The sequence below is a fragment of the Populus euphratica genome, unplaced genomic scaffold (assembly GCF_000495115.2).
Source record: "Populus euphratica unplaced genomic scaffold, PopEup_1.0 scaffold107.1, whole genome shotgun sequence".
Classification (NCBI taxonomy): Eukaryota; Viridiplantae; Streptophyta; class Magnoliopsida; order Malpighiales; family Salicaceae; genus Populus; species Populus euphratica.
This window is the reverse complement of record NW_011499994.1, coordinates 375,757-397,549: the sequence shown is the minus strand read 5'-3', so window position 1 is coordinate 397,549 and position 21,793 is coordinate 375,757. Positions and strand designations below refer to the sequence as shown.

At 30.5% G+C, this 21,793-nt stretch overlaps 2 protein-coding genes across 2 annotated transcripts; both read left to right on the top strand.

Moving 5' to 3' along the window:
- Window positions 1-250: 250 nt before the first annotated feature.
- Window positions 251-1,196, top strand: LOC105140542 (RING-H2 finger protein ATL78-like). The gene has a single exon (XM_011047412.1). The coding sequence runs from the start codon at window positions 346-348 to the stop codon at window positions 1,021-1,023; it is 678 nt and encodes a 225-aa protein (XP_011045714.1). The 5' UTR covers window positions 251-345; the 3' UTR covers window positions 1,024-1,196.
- A 15,290-nt stretch (window positions 1,197-16,486) lies between these two features.
- On the top strand, window positions 16,487-19,508 carry ACT7 (actin 7). The gene is made up of 5 exons (XM_011047411.1): window positions 16,487-16,670; window positions 17,576-17,647; window positions 17,746-18,139; window positions 18,228-18,841; window positions 18,935-19,508. Exons 2-5 carry the CDS (start codon window positions 17,588-17,590, stop codon window positions 18,998-19,000), a joined length of 1,134 nt encoding a protein of 377 aa, XP_011045713.1. The 5' UTR covers window positions 16,487-16,670; window positions 17,576-17,587; the 3' UTR covers window positions 19,001-19,508.
- The last annotated feature ends 2,285 nt before the right edge of the window (window positions 19,509-21,793 follow it).

Sequence of the window (21,793 nt, the reverse complement as noted above, 5' to 3'; positions counted from 1 at the left end):
ACTGGGTCCCTGACAGCATTTTCAGGTTTTGATTCATGAAATGAAATTTCCACTTGACATTTTCTGAATGGAAGAAAGTGGATGGCCCCATTTTGATAAGAAGGCCCGTTAAAATACAGAAGGCACAGTGGAGCATCCATATGCTAGAGAAACACGAGATAAAGGCCTGCCTATTGTATGCTAAAACCCTAGGAATATTCTTAATTGTGATCTCATTATTGTAATTATTGTATAAAAAACCAAGTGGCAAGTTCAAACTTTTCCGTTATATATAGCTACCAATATGCAGCCATCTCCAAATAACTCTGTTCTGTCTTAACCCTCCACGGTCCAAACTATCTGAACATGTCTACTTCTACTTCAACAACTCATCAACTCTTTCAAGGTTTTCTTGGGGATTTCTACTCAAGAAGACTGCTATTACATACCCCTCTTTACCAATCATCAAACACGGCAACTCCTCCAGCTCCTGGAAACACTGCCTCGTCTGAACCTTACACTAGCACTGACAACAGCTTTGATGCAAATGTTGTTATGGTTCTGTCAGTCCTGTTATGTGCACTGATTTGCTCACTTGGACTAAATTCCATCATCAGGTGTGCATTAAGATGCTCTAATTTGGTAGCTTCAGAATCTGCTGCAAACCCCTCGACTCAGGCAGCGAACACTGGAGTGAAACGAAAAGCATTGAAGACTTTCCCAATAGTAAGATACTCAACTGACTTGAACCTGCCTGGTCTTGACACACAGTGTGTAATCTGTCTCTCAGAGTTCACACCAGGTGAACATGTTCGGCTTCTGCCCAAGTGCAACCATGGATTCCATGTCAAATGCATTGACAAGTGGCTTAGCTCCCATTCATCCTGTCCTACATGTAGGCACTGCCTGATAGAGACCTGCAACAAAATTGCTGGTTGTAGCCAAGCTAGCACATCAGGACCTACTTCACTACCAGTACAAGAAGCCATTGTCAGTATATTGCCCTTAGAACCTGAAGGTTTGATAAGTAATTATAGGGGTTAATTAGTTAAGTTTCTATTTTTTTTAGTTTTAGTTGTATGATATTTTTAGCCCTGTACCTTGAAGGATGGCACTAGCTAGAAGGCCTTTGTCACAGGTCACAGGCTACCATCCACAAGATCAGTGCAGATGTAATTTTTCGTAGTTTAAAATTGTTTAAGTGCAATTTTTCTTCCCTCACAATGTCGAAAACAGTAGTTCCACAATCAGAATTACGGGCCAAAACCAAAAACTGTAGGACCTGGAACCCTGCAGCATCCCTCCAATACCTAGCTGAAAGTGAATAAAGTAGCTGGCTATAAGAAACTGACAAGGAAAATCACTGAAAAACTCACTTATCCTAATGTGGGAGGCTAGTCAGGTAAGTGAATTAACGAAACTTTTGTTCTTTACTGATAATAAAAGAATGTCAAATTTCCCTAGTAGTGCTTTTTACGCCAATTCTTGCCTATTTGGGGCATAGCAGCATTATAATACTATTTCCCCACCAACTTAAGCTCAAAAGCAATCTACAGCAAGGGGAACGGGCTCGTGGCCTCATTCTAATGGCTCTTGAAAAGACTTGTAAACATAGCAATCTTGTGTAAAACAGTACGTTCATCCAATCAAAAGAGCATTAAAAAAAAAGCAATGGAAGCTGATGATGAATCCAACACCTTCTGATCAGATCTAATGAAAGCATACTTAAAGGGGATCTTGTATCATAGTACTAAAACTCGAAATAACACTCTAGCTAGCCTGGTGCCAGGAAAGGTGATTAATTTGTAAAAGAATTGTGTAATGCGCAATGGTTATTGAACGTGGGACATTGATTTGACTGTAATGCTAAAATGACCCTAAAGATAGGCTAGCCATGGCATTGCATGATGAACAACACAAAGGAGGATGCAATCACATTGCTGCTAGCGAAAACAAAATTTCTGAAACATATCTCAAAATGACATTTATGCCTCTAACTTCGCTACCAAAGACTAACGTCAGATTTCAGGTTCGATATCGAGAAAGCAAAATGAAGTATAGTGCGTTGAAGCCACCAGAGGAAGAAGATCTTCAAGTAAGTAATTAGCATCTTGAGGTAGCCCACTAGTAGGGGTAGAATTGAGGAGCCAAAGATCTTCCATGTTCTTGATGCCTTAATAAAATATTTAAGATAGATTTTCATATAATCTTAGCCCATAAAGGTGCGTTATGAAGAAACACCTTTTTTTTCCAAGAAAAGAGAGGTGTCGCTCAACATCAATTAATGGTTTGTTTTATAGAATGAGGATTACATATCACTATTTCATGCAGTAGGATATATCAACATTCAGATATCTATTGTCAATGGATTACATGGAAAGCTTTACCGATTAGATAAACAGATCTCAATCTAAACATAGATATGTCACGTCAAACAGTATATCTAATAAAATAATTATGTTTTTGATCTGATTATTGTACTGTGTTCAATTTTCATTGATAGATTTTGTCTTTTTATTAGGGCCAACTTATTACGCAGCTCAAGAAAAGAAAAGAAAAAAACTTTAAATTAGACCTAAAAAGATTATGTTTCAATCAATTTTATTATTTTTCTGTTTAATTTTAAATTTTCAGTCTTAATTTAGCTTTTACTTTTTCTACGTTATTAGGGTTTTATTCCTTTGTTAAATTCAGTTTTGGACTTGATTAAAGAGCTGTAATTCTTTTCACTGAAAGGATATTTTGGCAAAATAAATTATTGAGAAATACAATACAATTAGGGTTTTTGTTTTTCGCCCATTTTTCATGAATTCTATGTTCCTTTGTTTTTTTCTTTTTTAATTATTCCTAATCTTCTTAGGTTCAGCAGCATCACTATCATTCATAATCATCCATTTATCTACCCAGATACTATCTAGCTTATTCTGGAGTGTAGAAATATTATAACTCAACATAATAATTTAAAAATAGTTTCCACCCCACAGAAACAGCAAATATTATAAATTTTAAATTAATAAAACTAAAAGAGATGGGGGAATTCACCATTCTCCAAGAAACAATTCACTGTTGATGAAATAGTTAATTCCCCATGTTTTTACCCTTCTCCAAGAAACAATTCACTGTTGATGAAATAGTTAATTCCCCAACATGTTTTTACCCACGAAAAAAATAATATTTTGCCTAGAGGATGAGAGATGAGAGCATGATTGTCTTTTTAATTAGATATTTTAATATTTTAAAATTTAATTTTAAAATTTTAGTGTAAATTATCATAAATATTCTTAAAATTAATGTATTATCTGGTATTATTTAAGGGTAAATTCATATTTTTATTATAGAATTTACAGTAAAGTTACTAATCTGTTCTTGTAAATAAAAAACCTTTGACCGGTTAGGAGGGGTGTTAGCGTCTTATCCTTTGTATTTATATAGTAAAAATATCTTATTCCCTTGGTTTTAGTTTTTTATATCTTAGATATAAGAGTATTTTTGTTATTGTAGTGTTGGTTTTTTGTTATTATTAGATAAAATAATAGTTAATTTTATCTTTTAATAAATTAAAGGGATTTTAAAAAAATATTGACATATACTGAACACAAGTCAACAAGTCAACCACTCTATTATTTTTTGATATGAACACAAGTCAACAAGTCAACCACTCTATTATTTTTTGATAGCGCGTGTAATTGATTCTAACAATTAAAAATATCATTATATGACATCATTATATTCGTATCAATATCTTTTCCATGTTAAGATAGCATGTATAGAAAACAAAGCTTCAATTTAGCTTCGATAGACATTTCTTTCTTTCTTTTTTTCCCTATCTCTCCCATGAATTTTGCACCCTACCCTGCAATTTTTCAAATCAGACTCTTAGTATCACTTTGTTTTTTATTTTGTTCCTGATATTTTGGTTGATATTTATTTTATTTCAAATAACTTGTAAAAATCAAAATTTTATTCAATTTCATTCTCATTTTTTTTTATTTTTTTTACATCTCTTTGTTTTTTATTTAGTCCTTGATTTTTTGGGTTAATATTTATTTATTTGAAATAACTTATGAAAAATAAAATTTGTTTCAATTTCATTCTCATTTGATTTTTTAAATTTATCTTATTTAGTCTTTGTTTTTTTAATTGCAATTTATATCACCTAAGATAATTTTTATAATGTAATTTATTTATTTATTGTTTTTTTTAGATATATTTTCTCAAAATAATTTTTTTAATTAAAAAGAATTGATTAATTAAATATAAATAAATAATCACTTCATTATGTTTTATTCAGTTTGTTTTTACAATGCATTGCTTTAATGAACCCTTCAACTTCTTTTGATGTCCTCTTGCATTCTTTTATAGTTGAGTTTAAAACCACTCATCAAGCTTTTTTGGTTGTAGATAATATTTATTGTAGTGGGTCTTCAATAATCTTTTTTATTTCTCCTTATAAATATAATATTGATGGCTCATTTCTTTTATTTATTACTAACATATGTTTTTTTCCTGTTTGCTTTTTGTTGTTGTCTTTGATTTAAATCAAATTATTATTAAATTAACTAATTTTATTGAATATTGTCAAGTTAATGACCCGAAAATCTGGATCTTCTTGCTTCTTTCAGAACACAATCACCTCACAGTGTAGACACAATCACCTCACAGGTTCTAGTCTAGTAATAATTAACTAATTTTATTGAATATTGTCAAGTTAATGACCCGAAAATCTAGATCTTCTTGCTTCTTTCAAAACACAATCACCTCACAGGTTCTAGTCTAGTAATAATTAACTAATTTTATTGAATATTGTCAAGTTAATGACCCGAAAATCTAGATCTTCTTGCTTCTTTCAAAACACAATCACCTCACAGGTTCTAGTCTAGTTAGTTTCTATTACACGATGAAAGATTGTTTCTATTAGGGTTTATTTGGAAACATGGTAGAGATTATTTTTTAAAATATTTTTTTATTTAAAAATACATTAAAATAATTTTTTAAAAAATAAAATATTTTTTTATTTAAAAATATATTAAAATAATTTTTTAAAAAATAAATTTTATTTTTAATACTAACCCATCAAAACAATCTAAAAACATTAAAAAAAACTAATTTAAAACAAAAAAAAATCAAAATTTTTTAAAAACATGATTTTACCGCATTACCGATTACACTTTATCGCCGTCTCACTCTAAATGACTTTCAACAGAGGTGAGAGAGGACAAGAAGAAAATCAAAGACAGTGGAACACCAACCATAAACAGAAATGCCCATCTGACAGTCAAGCCACCCACCTAACCCATACACGGCCTCTTCAAAATTGACCAGGTTCGTCATCGTTGTTGCTGGAGTAACGAAAGGAAGCACAAAGGGGCTCAGGGCATCAACCGGCCAGTTCAAATGTGTGCACCAAACAACACGCTGTAACTCTATGATCTGGGGAACAAAGTTTGTAGACAAGAATCAATCCAGCATGTGAGTTCATGCAGTCAAGACTTGCAAATCCTGTGACTCGGTTTCCAACTCAAGCACAAATTCTACCGGCTGCTCGAAGACTCATAGTTTTCACCACTCGCTAGGATTTCGTATACACTTGAATCAAATAAATTCCAAGAACCGATCAAGGTAACTATGCTAGCGAAACTTGAAAGTTGACGAAATATTGGTACAGCAAAAACCTCAACAGAAATAGTAGCTAGCATCTTTGTATGGCTCCCAAATGTATAATGCAAAGTTTACCCATCCCATTTGTTCAATAATCTCGTATCATTATAAAATCTAAGTGGAGAAAACAATTGGATTGGTATCAACTTCGTCCCCTATCAATTTTAATTTTTCAAAGGAGATTGTTAGAATTTTATATAAAATGGCAGGTTTTATATATAAAGAAATTCGTGATCAAATATGGATAGATTAAAAAGAACAAGACTTGGGAGAAATTTTTTACATAAAAAATTATTTGGAGGAAAATTAAGACCATAAATATTACATGTGATCCGCTTTAGTGGATTGACTCGGAGAATTTGTAACTTAAAGTTGATCCAAGACTAGTTTCAAATTGAACAAGTTTTGACATTAATTCGGTTAAACTCGTGTAACTTAGCAGGTTAATTTGTGATAATTAACTTAGTTAAATAATACCATGTTAAAATTAAAATAAAAACAAAAATTAAAATAATATATTTTAAATAAAATGCTAAACCCATGTTAGTGATTTTTGAATTGATCCAATAATCTAATAACCTGAATTGTTTTATATGAGTTCATGGATTGAGTATGACTGTCTATATATAATTGGAGGCATTTTAGGTATTATCACTTGACATATGAATATTATAAGTAGTTTAGAATTAAACTGAAAACTAAAATTTGGTTTGTTGATAAATTAATTATATGCATGAGACTAAATTGAGTTTTTCCGAGATAAAAAAGAAAGGCCACCTCTAAGTGAGACATCAAATGAGTACACCCAAACAAAGTTGAGTGCTGAATTGCTCATGGGATGGCCTTAGGCTTAAATGTTCTCAAAAATTGAATGGGCCCAACTCAAAATCTAGAAAGATTCTTGAAAACAATGGATCCAGACCCAATTCACCATACGTCTATTTTGCATAAATAAGTTGTAATTGTGGGTTGGTTCAGATTGTTGAGTTTTTTTTGTTTGAAAATGAGTGGCAAATGATCGACGAGAAGGGTATTATCATGCTAATATTTACATATTGAAAATAAATTTCTTCAACCCCTTTTTTAATTAGGTTATTGTATTTCTTCAAAAACAAATCATTTTTTTTTAATTCTTTCAAGATTCTAATTAACTTATGGAGTAAAACCAGCATTTTTATCTGGTTATGTAGGATATATAAGAAGTGTGTTTGTTGATGTAATGTATGGTGTGTTTTTTTTATTGAAAATATATTAAAATAATATATTTTTAAAATTTTTAATATCAACACATTAAAATTATTAAAAAATATTTAAAAAATATTAATTTCATATTTTTTAATAAAAACAGTTTGAAAAGTTCTTTAACCACAAAAACAAATATCAAAAAAAAAAACTTCATGGGATAGGATTTGCTCCATCGTTTAATTTCTTAAGCTCATATCTTCTGGCATCAAGGAAAAACAATTATTCCAAATGTAATTCATCGATATATATATATATATATATATATATATATATATATATAATGACATAAGCGTAGGGTGTTTATTGTAAGAGATGAAAAAAGAACATCGCAGAAAATTCCGACACCAAACCTTGTCACTACACTTGCTCGACTCAATGGAGCCACGATATATGATTGCAGCCTTTCGCTGGAGCTTACATATCGAATTTTATGATCAGCAAATATGTTGGAAAGACTTCATGTGGTAGAAAATGAGAGTTTAGCTTCAGCTGGACACGGCATGGCACCACCCTAGCTTCAGGATAAGCCACAAACGCACCTTAACATGGGGCACAAAATTAGGGTTTAAATTAAAGTCCACTATGAGAAAGTGATGGCAACATATCTATGTCAATGAGGAACGTCCAAAAGTATTTTTTGAGGTTGAGGCTAAATCGAGTACACCTATTTTTGAGCCACTCATTGTCACCAGATCCAAATTTGGAAGGCAGTGGTAGGAAAATTAGTGGCTTGGGCAAGATACCTCCAAGTTTTATAAAGATTCCAAATTAGTCTCAGACTGTGGATTATTGCAATTTTATCTATTATATCTTCTTTTTTGCAATGAATCTATTTTTTTTTATTAGTATAAGTATTTAAAACAGCTTGATGCATTTCGATTAATTTTATAAAAAAATTCTTAATTTTAATTTATGTGAAGGTTTGCATTTCCTTAATTTCTTTCTTTAAAAAAAAAAGATCAAAACTTGGAGTTTTTTCTAGGGTAGCCATGAAAATGCTTAGGATTCAAACCTTGGATTATGACGTTAGAGTAAAACCATTTATCAACTAGCCTACGCCCTCGAGGATTCTCTTTAAATATTAATTTCTTTGTTTTAATAAGAGAAAAAAAATTATATTTATTTTTTAAAATATTTTTTTAGAAATGTATTGAAATAATTTTTATAAATTAATTTTTGGGATATATGATGTAGTCTAGTAATGCAGTGAATTGTGTTTTCAAAAAGCATTTTTTAAATTAAAAATATATTAAAATAATAATTTATTATTTTTTATATGATTAAATCAAAAATCAAAAATATTAATTTAATAGTTTTTTAAATTAAAAAAAAAAATATTAATTTAATAATTTTTTAAATTAAAAAAAAATATATAGAAGCTAACGCGGGCAGACGGGATGCGCCATTGCATTCTTCTTCAAATTAACATGGCGGTATAATCACCAGTCACCACGAGTCCTCTTCGATTGTAAATGATCTGGCTCTTACTTTGATGTCTCTAACTCACATAATTCTGACACATTGATACATTTTTTGGGATAAAAAAAATAAAAATGGCAAATATTTGTTGATTTCTGTCACTTATGGAATTCATCAAATAGTACAGATACACATGTGACCCCCACATGATTTCTGTCCCAATTTTTTGAATTTCTTGACTGGTTAGTAAGTTGATGACCATTTTACCCTCATCTACAATAAGTTTTTTTAAAATATAGTTGTGATTATCTTTTAAAATATTTTTTATTTAAAAATATATTAAAATATTATTTTTTTATTTTTACCATTAATATATTAAAATGAATAAAAAAATTGGTGTTTATTTTTTCTTTATCCATGAAGATAGTATTTATGAGTGTAAAAGTGATTGTTTTTCATTTAAAAATATATTAAAAAATTATTTTTAATATTAACACATCAAAATAATTTTAAAACATTTAAAAAATTATTTAAAGTAAAAAAACAAGCCTAAAGTTGAGGTCTGTCATTAAAATCTACTTGTGAGTTTGGTCAAGAAAGTAAATATGGCCTTCATAGTCTAACCCTGCCTGCTCATCATTGTTTCATCATGTATAATTTTGGTTTAGCATATTAATTTTTAATTAACTTGTAATCTGAAATTTAATTTAAACAAAAAAGAACATTAATTCAGTAAAAATTAGTTATTAAGATATTTTTTGAGTGATCTTGTTAAATTTATCAAATTCAATTTAAATTTGACTCAGTTAACACCAAAGCATTTAAAAAAACTAAACTCATAAATGACCACATCTACTAAATGTGGAGAGTTGCAAGGTGGTGATCGCTTCTGTTTTGGAGCTCTTCGGTAGTGAAAAAACATATTTTATGGCACCGGTGAGTAGAAAGCAAGGAAGCGATTTTACGCCAATACTCTTTGTTGGGAAAACATCGAATTACACAAGACATCCATTCCCAAGGCCATGATTGAGTCTTTGCTTGGAATTCACTTTTGTTCATGGTGATTCTTGCTAACATTGTAAAGCAAAATCAATGTACTCTTGTCAATTCTTGCTGGAGGACCCGTAAGTTTTCTTCTTACGCTTATATAAATTGATTTTCTTTAGGTCAATTTTCATGTAATGGGATCATGAAGTCTACCTGAGTTGTTGAGAAGGGATCGAAATTGGAGTCCTGTAATGCCCAGCATTATCCACAAGTGGATACCTTATCACATGGAATAATTATTCATGCTCCTAGTAATGGCGTGCCGCTAAGAGTAGGAGATTGTTTAATCAATTAAAAATGCAATTTTAAAAGAGGATCTTAGATCTATATGATAAAAGTTCTTCTTTAGTGTGGGAATATGGCTACCGAAAAGGTGAGAATTAGATTATGCGAAAACATGAAGTGATCACCACTTTGATTTGAGTAATGTTCTTGTAGCTAGATAGATCCTGAAATCCCAAGCAATATCCTTCAACATTCACTAATATTTTATGTGCTGCCTGCCGGCCCCCAGCTATATATTCCCAACTCCCCCCCTTGCTTCGTTGATATATCTAGGAAGAAATGGCTGTGCCTTGGCACATGAAAGCACATGCAAGCTTGCAAGCAAGTGAAGAATATTCAAGATCTATTTACATCCCACTTTATTCCTCATTCTTACATGTTCTTTAGTGCATCTAATAATAAAGGGAGTACATTTCACCTCTCATCCTCCGAGTTTTAGATACTACTCATCTTGATCCTTGCAATTTTAGACAGCAAACCCTCAATCAAATAATCAATTCATGGACACATGCAGTTTTTTAATCTGTTTATAAGATGCATGGAAACACTTGGTGGGCATATAATGAATATGAGTCATATGGAGGGACCGTATGTGACCATGAATCAAAAGTGTGAGGGTTTTTGTGTCCAATATTGAAGTGTAAGGGTGAATGATCAAAATGTTGAAGTTTAGGGACCATATGTATAGTTACAATAAAGGGAATGCTATTTTTCACTTTTTGATCTAGGTTATTGTACCTTTCTTATTTTATTATTTGATCGAATTCTCCTCAATTATTGCTCACTTGTGTACGACCTATGATGTGCAAAGGAAATGCATGGTTTATGACTTCACCTTTTACCATGACGGCATTACAAGCTTTTTCTTACAGTAACCATTTTCTAAACCTGAATATTGATTTTATTACCGGCATTACTAGATTACTTATACAATTTAATTTTAAATTTAAATTAGATAAAGAGTTAAATTAAAAAAATATATATTTTTATTATTTTTTACCAGTTGGTCAAATTATCTTTGAATTAAACCAAAATAATTATGTCATATTAAAACAACTTTCATACGATTTAATTTTAAATTTAAACCAGTTAACAAGTTAAATTGAGAGGTTTTTTTCACCGGCTAGATGAGTCTTATCAGATCAATTAAAAAAGTTTTTTTAACCAATTAGTTAGATTATTTTTGTATTGATCAAGTTATATCTTATTGAATCAATTTTTATCTAGTTTAAAATTCAAGTTACATAAAAATTTCAGACAAAAAAACTTCAAGTTTAACCCATGAACACAGTTTAATATGCCTGAGATTATTCAAAATTACAAACGAAATGACACTACATTTAAAAAAAGAAAGAAAGAAATGAAGTGCATAGGTTTCAATTCATAATCCCAGGAGACCAAATCCTACACAAGACAAGTCACATTTGAATGGTTGGTCCAAATTTCAAGTTCCATGCGGTTGCGTGTATTTTTCCTCGGCAACATTAGCAAACAAAGCCAAAAACAGGCCAATGAGCTACCATTTTTCGTCTGTTCTTGATTTTTCACTGCCTGCAATTATGACATAAGTGGAAATATCAAAGGCCAAAATGAATGAAAATGCATGCAGATTTTCAGACTCGACTCCTCTCGTCACTGCCCAATAAATGTAACATTTCAAAATTTCTTTAATTATCCTCTTTTTTTAACTTACAAAAAAGAGAAATTCTAGTTTAATCAAGCATAATTATTAATTTCGGTCAGTAATTATTTACATGGCTATTATAGCATGTCATAATCATGGCTCTTTTTTTTACCGTGTATCGTCAAAATGTTTTTCCGTATCATTTATATTTTCTAATAATAATTATAATTATAATTATAGAAGATTATTCTTCTCCATTACATAATTATTAAAAAAAATATATAGTTGTTGGAACTTGAACCTGCTTAGCTGCTTCACTGAAAGAAGTTGTTAGTTACATTTGATAGCTAAACCTGCTTATTTGCAAAGTCATCTTATATCAAACTAGTGTAAAGGATCCAAAGTAGTACCGCGGGTCATAACATCCCAACATTAACGTATTCTAAAAAGGTTTTGGTATTTTAATGTAATAATGAATAGTGAAATACTTGAACTTTTTATAATTTAATCTAAAAAAAAATTATTTTATCCTTTAATAATTTTATTTTTTTAATTGTATCATTCATCATTGGGTATTAAACTTCATTATTTATCGTAATTTACTTTCTATAGAATTATCTAGATCTTATGATCTATATTTCACAGGTTAATTTAAATTAATTTGAGTTTTTTTTTTAAATTAATGTTTTCTCAACTCTATTATTCGATATTAAATTAATTGAGAAATGTGTTTTATATTTTTTTTATTTACTTTATATAAGGTTATCACTATCTTATGACTTGAGTTGTGAGTTTTGCAGGTTTACTCAGGTTTTTATTGGGCTTTTTTTAATTAAATTTTTTTTTTAATTTTATTTTTCAGTATTTGGTTAATTAGAAATTTGAATTCATTATTTTCTTTTCATATTATCTTTTTATAGAGTTATTCTAGTCTTATTTTCTATGTTATTTTTTTAATTAATTTTTTTAATTCATCATTCAATATTGAGTTGATTAAGAATTGACTATCTTAAAAAACTTTATTTGCTTTTATAAGGTTATAATGGTCTCATGACTCAAATTGTGGGTTAGCCCGGTTGCCTTAAGGTTTTTTATCTTTTTTAATTTATTTTTTTCAATTGCAACTTTTAATATTAAGTTGTTTAACAATTAGGCTTTATAATTTATTTCGGTTGTGGAGTTATCTCAACCTTAAGGCCTGGGTCATGAGTTTAGTTAATTAACTGAAGTTGACTTGGATGGTTTTTTATATTGTTTTTCTAATTGATTTTTTTTTTAATTTTCATCCTTTAATATTATGTTGATTGAAAGTTAAGCTTTATAATTTGTTTTATTTTTTTATGTGATTATACTAGTCTCGTGACCGAGGTTCAAAAGATTAATATGGGTTGACTGAATTTATTTTTTAACTAAAAAATTAAATTTTATTTTCAATTTCATTCTTTAACATTGGATTGATTGAGTATTGGACTTAATATTTTTTTTTAATCGGCTTTCAGTAAGGTTATTAGAGTCTTATTATAGCCTAAATTGATTTTAGTAAATCTTAGTCGATTCAATATATTGTTATCTCAATATTTTTTTAAATAAGATATCATTATGATTTTTTTTAATCAAACTATGTTTTATCGATCATTCAACTTGTCTTTAAACCTACAAAATCCACTAACACATATTGGATCAACCCCCACATAGTTTTTTTCTACGAGAAAACATATTAACAATACCTAGATATTTTTTATGTTTAACAAAAACAATAACATGACCTACAGTGTAGCAGAAAAACTATCTAGTTCATAACAATCCTAATTTATTCATTATATTAAAATGAAATTGAGTGCTCTAAAATAAATTTAATTTATGAGTTAACTTTATTTATTTTCATTTTAACCTTTATATTTTATTGGTTTATGTATTACAACTTTATAATTAAATGCATTTATCATTATCAACCGCACATTATAAAATTTATTTTTATGTTAGGTATCAAAAAAATACTTTGCATGTAAAATATTTTTCATACCACCTGGACTTTTTTGAAAGAATCTTTAACTAAAAAGGTAATAAATTAATATCTTTTAGGTAATTTTTATATATATATGATTGGAAATACATTTAATTCCTTCTCAACTAAAAATATACTACTAAAACCCAGTAAAAAATTAATTAATAAGTTAGCCCAATTGCCTGGTTTTTTTTAATTGATTTATTTTTAAATTTCATCCTTCAAAGAATTAGTCTTCATAAATATTTTTTCGGTTTATTTCTATAAAATTATCATAGCCTTAAAACTTAAGCAATGAGTTTGGTCGGTTGACTCCAATGGTTTTTTGTGTTCTTTTTCTAATCAATTTTTTTAATTCCATCCTTCAACATTATCTTAATAAAAAATTGAGTTTCATAATTTATTTTAATTTTTTCTTATGTGATTATACCAGTTTCATGACTTAGGCTCAACAGGTTAACGTAAGTTGACTGAACTTGTTTTTTGAATTGAAAAATTAAATTTTATTTTCACTTTCATCCTTTAATATTGGATTGATTGAATATTGGGTTTAATAGTTTGTTTATTGACTTTCTACAATGTTATTAGGGTCTTATGATAGCCTAATTTGATCTAAGTAAATCTGAGTCAATTTAATATATTGTTGTCTCAATATTTTAAAAAAAATATTATCTTGATTTCTCTTAATCAAACTATATTTTTATTAATTAATCAAGTTGTTTCTAAATTTTCAAAGTCAACTATGTCATATTCGGTTAATTCTTATATGAGTTATTTTATTTTTTGTTAGAAAACATAATAACAATACTTGAATATTTTTTTTATGTTCAATAAAAAATGATTTGTCTCACAGTATAGCACCAAGAATTATCTTGTTCTTAAATATACTAATTTCTTCATTATATTAAAATAAGATTGGGCACTCGAATATAGATTTAATTCATGTGTTAATTTTATTGATTTAACTTATTTTCATCTTATCCTTTCTCTTTTTCTGATTTATATATTATAACTTTGTCATTAAATGCATTCATCATTATTAACTAAACATCATAAAATTTATTTTCATGTAAAATATATATAAAAAATACTTTATATATAAAATATTTTTCAAACCAACTGGACTTTTTTAAAATAATTTTTAACTAAAAAGTAATAAATTAATATTTTATAGGTATTTTTTATATACAATTGAAAATACTATTAACTCCTTCTGAACTAAAAAAATACTACTAAAAATCACTTTTTATATAATACCCAACATCTAATAAGGCTTTATTTATATTTATATATAAACAAAAGCTAAAACTGGTTTGAAAAATATTTTAGCTATAAATTCATTGACACCACTAAACTAAAATAGTATAATGATATCTTTATCTTCCATGTCAAAATACCTATGACTAGGTATTAAAATCTTTTTAGGAGGTATATTATATATTTTTAAATCAATTAGAGGAAATTATGTCTTTTTTTATTTTGAAAGTATAATAAAAAGACCAAAAATTTTTTAAAAACAAATATTTCAATACTAGCATCAAACGATAATTTGGTACTTTCAAAATAATTTTTTATTATTATCATATAAGATGAGAGGAAATATTGTATTTGAATAAATATAAAAAATCAAAACCACAATGAAAATGACTAAAATGTCATTGAAAACAAAAAAAAATTAAAATTAGCTTTAAGAGGTTTTTTCATCCTTTTCCAAAAATTTTTCAATAACATGGTAGATCAGGGGTAATTTTATATTTAACTAAATAAAAAATAAAAAAACAAGAGCATTTTACGCATTTTGATACACGCAGGTGACACCCACAACCTTTAGACGATGTGTGTAACACCTCTCGATACTTAAAAATACCCTTTCACCATGTTGTTAAAAGTGCTTTTATATTCTTTTTTAATTGGTATGATACATGTTTTTAGTGGTGGTTCAACTTATAATTGATGAGCTTTTTTTTTCTCTTCTTTTCTCTTTCCTCCCTGAAAAATTAGAATTTGGCTCTATTGGTTGTTGGTATTTCAACTCTATTTTTTATTTGTTTAATTTTTAATTTTTGGTCTTGATTTTTTTGTAGAAGTTTCATTTGTTTTTAATTTCATTATTCAATTCAAATTAAAGGTATTATATTTTTCAATTTGATCTTCATTGTTTTGATTTTTAATTTTCTTATTGGCTATTTTGTTAAAGTTATTATTCTTTTTCTAATTTTACCATTCAATCAAAATATTATTTATATTTTCATGTCAATTTGATTCTTATTCTTTTGAATTTTCTTGGTCATTTTACTAATTTTTTTTTTCATTCTTTTTTGAATCTTTTTGTATAATTAATTTTTTTATTCAATTTTATTCATTAATATTTAATTGATTGTAAATTGAATTTTATGATATTTCTAGATCGAGTGTTTTAAGTCTAATGACTTGAATACAGGAGATTGATCAAAACTGATTTATATATGTCTTATCTATTTTTAGAGCATAAACATTAATTTTTGCCCAAAAAAATGGTTCGGTTCTGTGGTAAGTGCGGATACCAAGGCTGGTACCGAGGCTAAACAGTAAACCATATTCATGATAGAAAATTCCCGTTCAAATCACAACCGACCCGACGCCACTTGACCCTACAAACCAACCATCCCCAACCGCCAAAGCCGTCCATGTCATGATCCGACGGCTGAAATTAAACAAAAAGAAAAAACCCAGTCAGCAAAGCCGAAAGAGTCCCTTTTCCAGAACATGAAACGGAGGTCATAAGAAAATAACAGAATCAGTTACAAATTAGTATCTCCATTCTTACAAAACAAATCAACTAATCCCTCTAATTTTTAATTAATTAATCTTTTGTCAATCATGCTTAATTTAATTTTAAGTTAATCCAAAAGACTTCTTCTCATCAATATTTATATAATACTTATTTATTTATTCAAATCTTATGTTTTTATAACAAAATAAATAAATAGATTAGAAAACAAATATAAACTGAATGAAAAGAACTAATTAATCCGTTTTTAAAATTATAAGGTCTATTTTATCTACTTTGAACAATTACAGGAACTAGTTTTTATAACACTGAAAATAAGAGAGACAGAGAGAAAGGCTGTCAGACAGGTCACGCTTTCTTTTCTCGTGGTGGAAATGATTCCCCTCTCTAAAAAATTTGGTCTTAATTTCATTTGCATTTCAAAAATTCCTTCTCTCTTTCTCTCTCACTATATATATAAACCTCCTCTCTTCTCTATAGCTAACCCTTACACTCCTCCGTTTTCGTCTCACCCTCTCTCTCGAGCGCAACCACCAGCTAGCAAGCCAGTCCGGCCACATCTTTCGCTAGATTTGGCTAGGTCTGTTTCGCGCTCTCTCTCTCTCTAGATATCTCCCCTGTCTCCGACTTCAATCAAGGTAAGTGACTGATCTGTATTTGTGTCTCGATTTATTTTGGATTGTGTAGATCGGGTGAACGGCGTCGTTTTCTAATTTGAAATCGGTTGAATCGCGGATTTTTTCTTCGGTTTATCGGTTTCGCGTTACCGATCTAAGTTAAATGTTGGTGTATTGTGTTGTTGAAGGTTAGATCTAGACGTTTTTGGTGGTTTTGTTTGGATCGTTTGATTTGATAGCTTGATCTGGTTTTGTTGTGTATAGATCTGCTGAGATGTTTTTAGATCTGTTGATTTGACCTTTCAGATTTTGATTTTGATTGCTATCTCGTATGAACTTGAAGAAACGTAGAATTTGAATCGTGTGCAAGTTGGAAATTTTATGTGGTTATTGATTGAGATTTAGCTTCAGCTGTGGTGTCTTGAATTCATTTTCAGTGACATTTGTGTTGTTTTTAAGCTTAGTACTTTTCTTTTTTCATAAGATGGCTGGATTCTGTGAGGGTAAACGGTAAACATGCTGATTGGAATTTGAATCGTGTGAAATTGGAAATGATGTGTGGTGATTGCCTGAGATTTAGTTTAAGCTGCAGTTTCTTGAATTTATTTATTTTAAATATAATTGGGTTGCTTTCTAAGCTTAAAATTCTTATTTTTTCATAAGATAGCTGAATTCTGTGAAGAGTAAAATTGTAGTGAATGCTGATTGGAATTTCATGAGTAAATTTTATTGTTTGAAGCTTTGGATGGTAAATGATTTGGAATGATTAATTAGCTGGTACATTTCATTTTGTGAACTGCGGAGAAATTGGATATGTTGTAGTTGATTATTCTTTATACAGATGGCTTTGTAAATTATCTAGTAAAATTTTTCTGTATTTATGGTTATTTCTTTCGCTCATTTTTATCTTTTATATTTTTGTACAGAATTTGTAGAAAATGGCCGATGCCGAGGATATTCAACCCCTGGTCTGTGACAATGGAACTGGAATGGTGAAGGTGGGTTGGATGCTTTCCTAGTTGTGAAGGACTGCGTTTTGTTACTCCTAATTTGTTTGGTGTGGTGTTAATAAGTTATTGTTTTGTGTTGTTTGCAGGCTGGGTTTGCTGGTGATGATGCACCCAGGGCAGTGTTTCCCAGTATTGTGGGAAGACCAAGACACACTGGTGTCATGGTTGGAATGGGCCAGAAGGATGCCTATGTTGGTGATGAAGCACAATCTAAAAGAGGTATCTTGACCTTGAAATACCCTATTGAGCACGGTATTGTAAGCAACTGGGATGATATGGAGAAGATTTGGCATCACACTTTCTACAATGAGCTTCGTGTCGCTCCTGAAGAGCACCCTGTCCTCCTGACTGAGGCTCCCCTCAACCCTAAGGCTAACAGAGAGAAGATGACTCAAATTATGTTTGAGACCTTCAATGTTCCTGCAATGTATGTTGCCATCCAGGCTGTCCTCTCCCTGTATGCCAGTGGTCGCACAACTGGTTCGTATCCATCATTATTGAATTCTGTATTTTGTGTTTTTGTAGTTAGGAAATGATTTTGGTACTGATTGGATTCTCACATGAACAGGTATTGTGTTGGATTCTGGTGATGGTGTGAGTCACACTGTGCCAATCTATGAAGGTTATGCCCTTCCACACGCCATCCTTCGTTTGGATCTTGCTGGTCGTGACCTTACCGATGCTTTGATGAAGATTCTGACTGAGAGAGGTTACATGTTCACCACCACTGCTGAACGGGAAATTGTCCGTGATATGAAGGAGAAACTTGCATATGTTGCCCTTGACTACGAGCAGGAGCTTGAGACTGCCAAGAGCAGCTCCTCTGTCGAGAAGAACTACGAGCTTCCTGATGGTCAGGTCATTACCATTGGAGCTGAGAGGTTCCGTTGCCCAGAAGTCCTCTTCCAGCCTTCTCTCATCGGAATGGAAGCTGCTGGCATCCACGAGACTACATACAACTCAATCATGAAGTGTGATGTGGATATTAGAAAGGATCTGTATGGTAACATTGTGCTCAGTGGTGGTTCCACCATGTTCCCTGGTATTGCTGACCGAATGAGCAAGGAGATCACTGCTCTTGCCCCAAGCAGCATGAAGATCAAGGTGGTTGCACCACCAGAGAGAAAGTACAGTGTCTGGATTGGAGGATCTATCCTTGCTTCCCTCAGCACCTTCCAGCAGGTGAGTTTTCTTATTTCAGTAACTTTTCTCAGTCCCTCTTGCAAGTGTCATGTGATTTGGATTGAGGCTTACATGTTTGTGTGTTTGTATCAGATGTGGATTTCCAAGGGTGAGTATGATGAGTCTGGCCCATCCATTGTCCACAGGAAGTGCTTCTAAGTTCTACAGGTGCTTTGATGGTGAGTTCTTTTTCCTATTTAGTTGGCTTTTTTCGTGTCAAGGTGTCATGAACTCAAAAGTCCTGGTTGATATGGAGAGTTTGTTGAGGTGGGGATCACTGAAGGAGAAGGGAACGTTCTGATCTTCGATGTATTGAATAGGCTTGTGATTCAATGTTGACATTGCTGCCATTTGTGAAGCTTAAACTGTAATGGTCCTCCCTCTGGATGTGGTGGGCAGACACTTTGGTAATCAAGTTCTTTGCTTCCCTCACATCATCACCAATGGTTCAACCTTGTGTCTTTTTTTAGTAGGATGCTTGTAGTCGGAGAGTGATTGTGATGATGCTTTTCTATTTTTTTTTTCCATCTCGACATTTGAAGGGTTTATTTTTTTTCCTGGGAACATTAATGTTAATAGTTATTGTATGAGAAATTTTATGTTAGTGTCAATTTGCTTTCATAAACCCTATGGAAATCATATTTAATACTTTTGTTTGAACTTTGAATTGCTCTCAGTCCTTTCTAGACCATCTTTTTCGGTGTTTGTTCTATACCGCTGTTGTTTTCTTGAATGTTTCTGCCGTGGAATCTGCCTGCCCGAACGCCTTCTTAAAAGTCTTAATTAGCAGCATCTAATTTTAATATTGCTGAGAGTATTAAGTTATTCCCTCCCTTTAGGTATCATCATCTCGGGATAGAAGCGATGGAAAAATTATCCAATCTATAGTGTGGCTTTGTATCTGTTTTTTGAACCAAACACGATTCTGTTTCTTTCTGGACCTTCCTGTCTGTGATGGGACGAAAATATTTGTGGGTGCTCCCCACTTGGAAGGCTGGCCTATTAATTGAGGAGGCCGAGAGATGCTGGGGATTGCGTGACTCGATTTTGAATACTGTAGATGTTCAGGGGTGGTCAAATTGAGGATTCTATGGTCTTCATGTTGAGGAAGTGGATTTAAATGAATAATTTATTTATTGTGATTAAACCACAAGCAGACGGAGAGTTGAGTGTTGGTGGAGGAATCATTTATTTATTGCTGGTGGCAGCAGGGTGATGGTGCTTACCATATTTTTTTAATTGTTGACTGGTCAAAATAAGGAACGCCAAATTAAAATAACTTGTGATATTGTAATGATATCTGGTGCTTCGTGCAATATTGAATCGATCCTCTCTCTCACGGGTCGCTGATGAAATATTTTGGGAGCTTGGAGGGGAAAAAAGATTATTCAACTTAATAGGATTTCCCTTTGATTAAAAAGTTTATATAATGTAAGCTCTTAGAAATGAAAAATACATATATATTAAATTGGAAGAACACGGAATGGACAGAGTTCAAATTTTTCTGGAACTATTTGAGCTTAAAAAATGTCTCAATAACAAGAGAAGGTGAGGGAGAATAGAGATGGTAATTTATGATGAATTTGATGGATATTTAACTGAATGGATCATGTACAGTTATTTTATCTTATGAATAATGAAAAGTGTATGAATATTGTAAAATAACATCAAAACTTTTATGTATATTTTGTTGAATAATAAATATAGTGTATGAATAATATTAATATCTATATTTGGTAGGGTATGGATATATAGGAATCCAAGTCGTTGTTACCTGTTGTCATCTCTAAAGGTGAATCACCCTCCAATCTTTGTAGTGATGATCAATTTAATTTATCGTGTTAACTAAACCACCAACGCTCCTTATTGTGGATTGCATGATTTTTTTATGGCGAAACTGATAATGAGAAAAACAATCAATTAGTTTGTTCAACAACATGGAATAAGTTGTGTTCAACTCTTTTTAGAAATTGATTAGTTATGTAATTTGTGCTCCTTTACAAGTGAATAAAATTTTTTTGAGCTAAAATAATGTCCAGGTTTGTATTCATGTTTTAAAGAGGAGAAAAAACGAATGCTGAATTAAAAAAAAAATCTAATAATAAAATAAAAAATAGCTAAAAAAATGACAATAGTAATAATCTATTAAACTTGCTATCCAAGCTATTTGACTAGAAACAATAAACTTAAAAAAAAACTTTGAAATCTAGTTTTTAATTAATCAAATATTACATGACAAACTTTAATAAAAATAAAAATAAAAATAAATCTAACATACAAAAAATAACAATTATAAGCCAAAAAAGCTTAAGTCCGCCTGAGTCAACACGTTAAACCTACAAATTAAGTTATAAGATCAAAATAATTCGAATGAAAAGAAAACAAAAAAAATCAACTTAACTAAAAAAACCATTGTCAAGTCTCATGAGACAGAAAAAAATAAATTCTAAAAAATAACTGATGCCATTCATTTCTCGGGGGTCATGTAATTAAAAGCATCAAAATATAAAAAAATCACAAAAACTGATTTTCAACAAATCTAATATTAAAAAATAACTTTTTTTACAAAATCATTCACACAAAAAATCCAAAAAAAATAACAGTAATTAAAAAAAAAAATACACAAACTCATTCAAATTAATCCATCAACCACACAGTTTAAATTAAAAAATCTTAACAATTCAGGTTAATCCATCAAATACACATTCCACAGTCTCTACCGCATGCAACTCCTCCATCTAGTTTTTCTTCTTCTCTCTCCATCAACATATACTTTTGTTGCCATCTGACATACAGTTTGCCTGGCAACACTTAATTTCTTCTCAGTTCCAATCCCTAACCAGCTTCGCAACTTCCTCAATCTTATTGGCAAGACTTGCCTGGAACAGTGGTTCAGTAGCATCATTAATGGACTTTAAAAAGAGATTTTCTGTGAAATCAATGGAGAGGGTG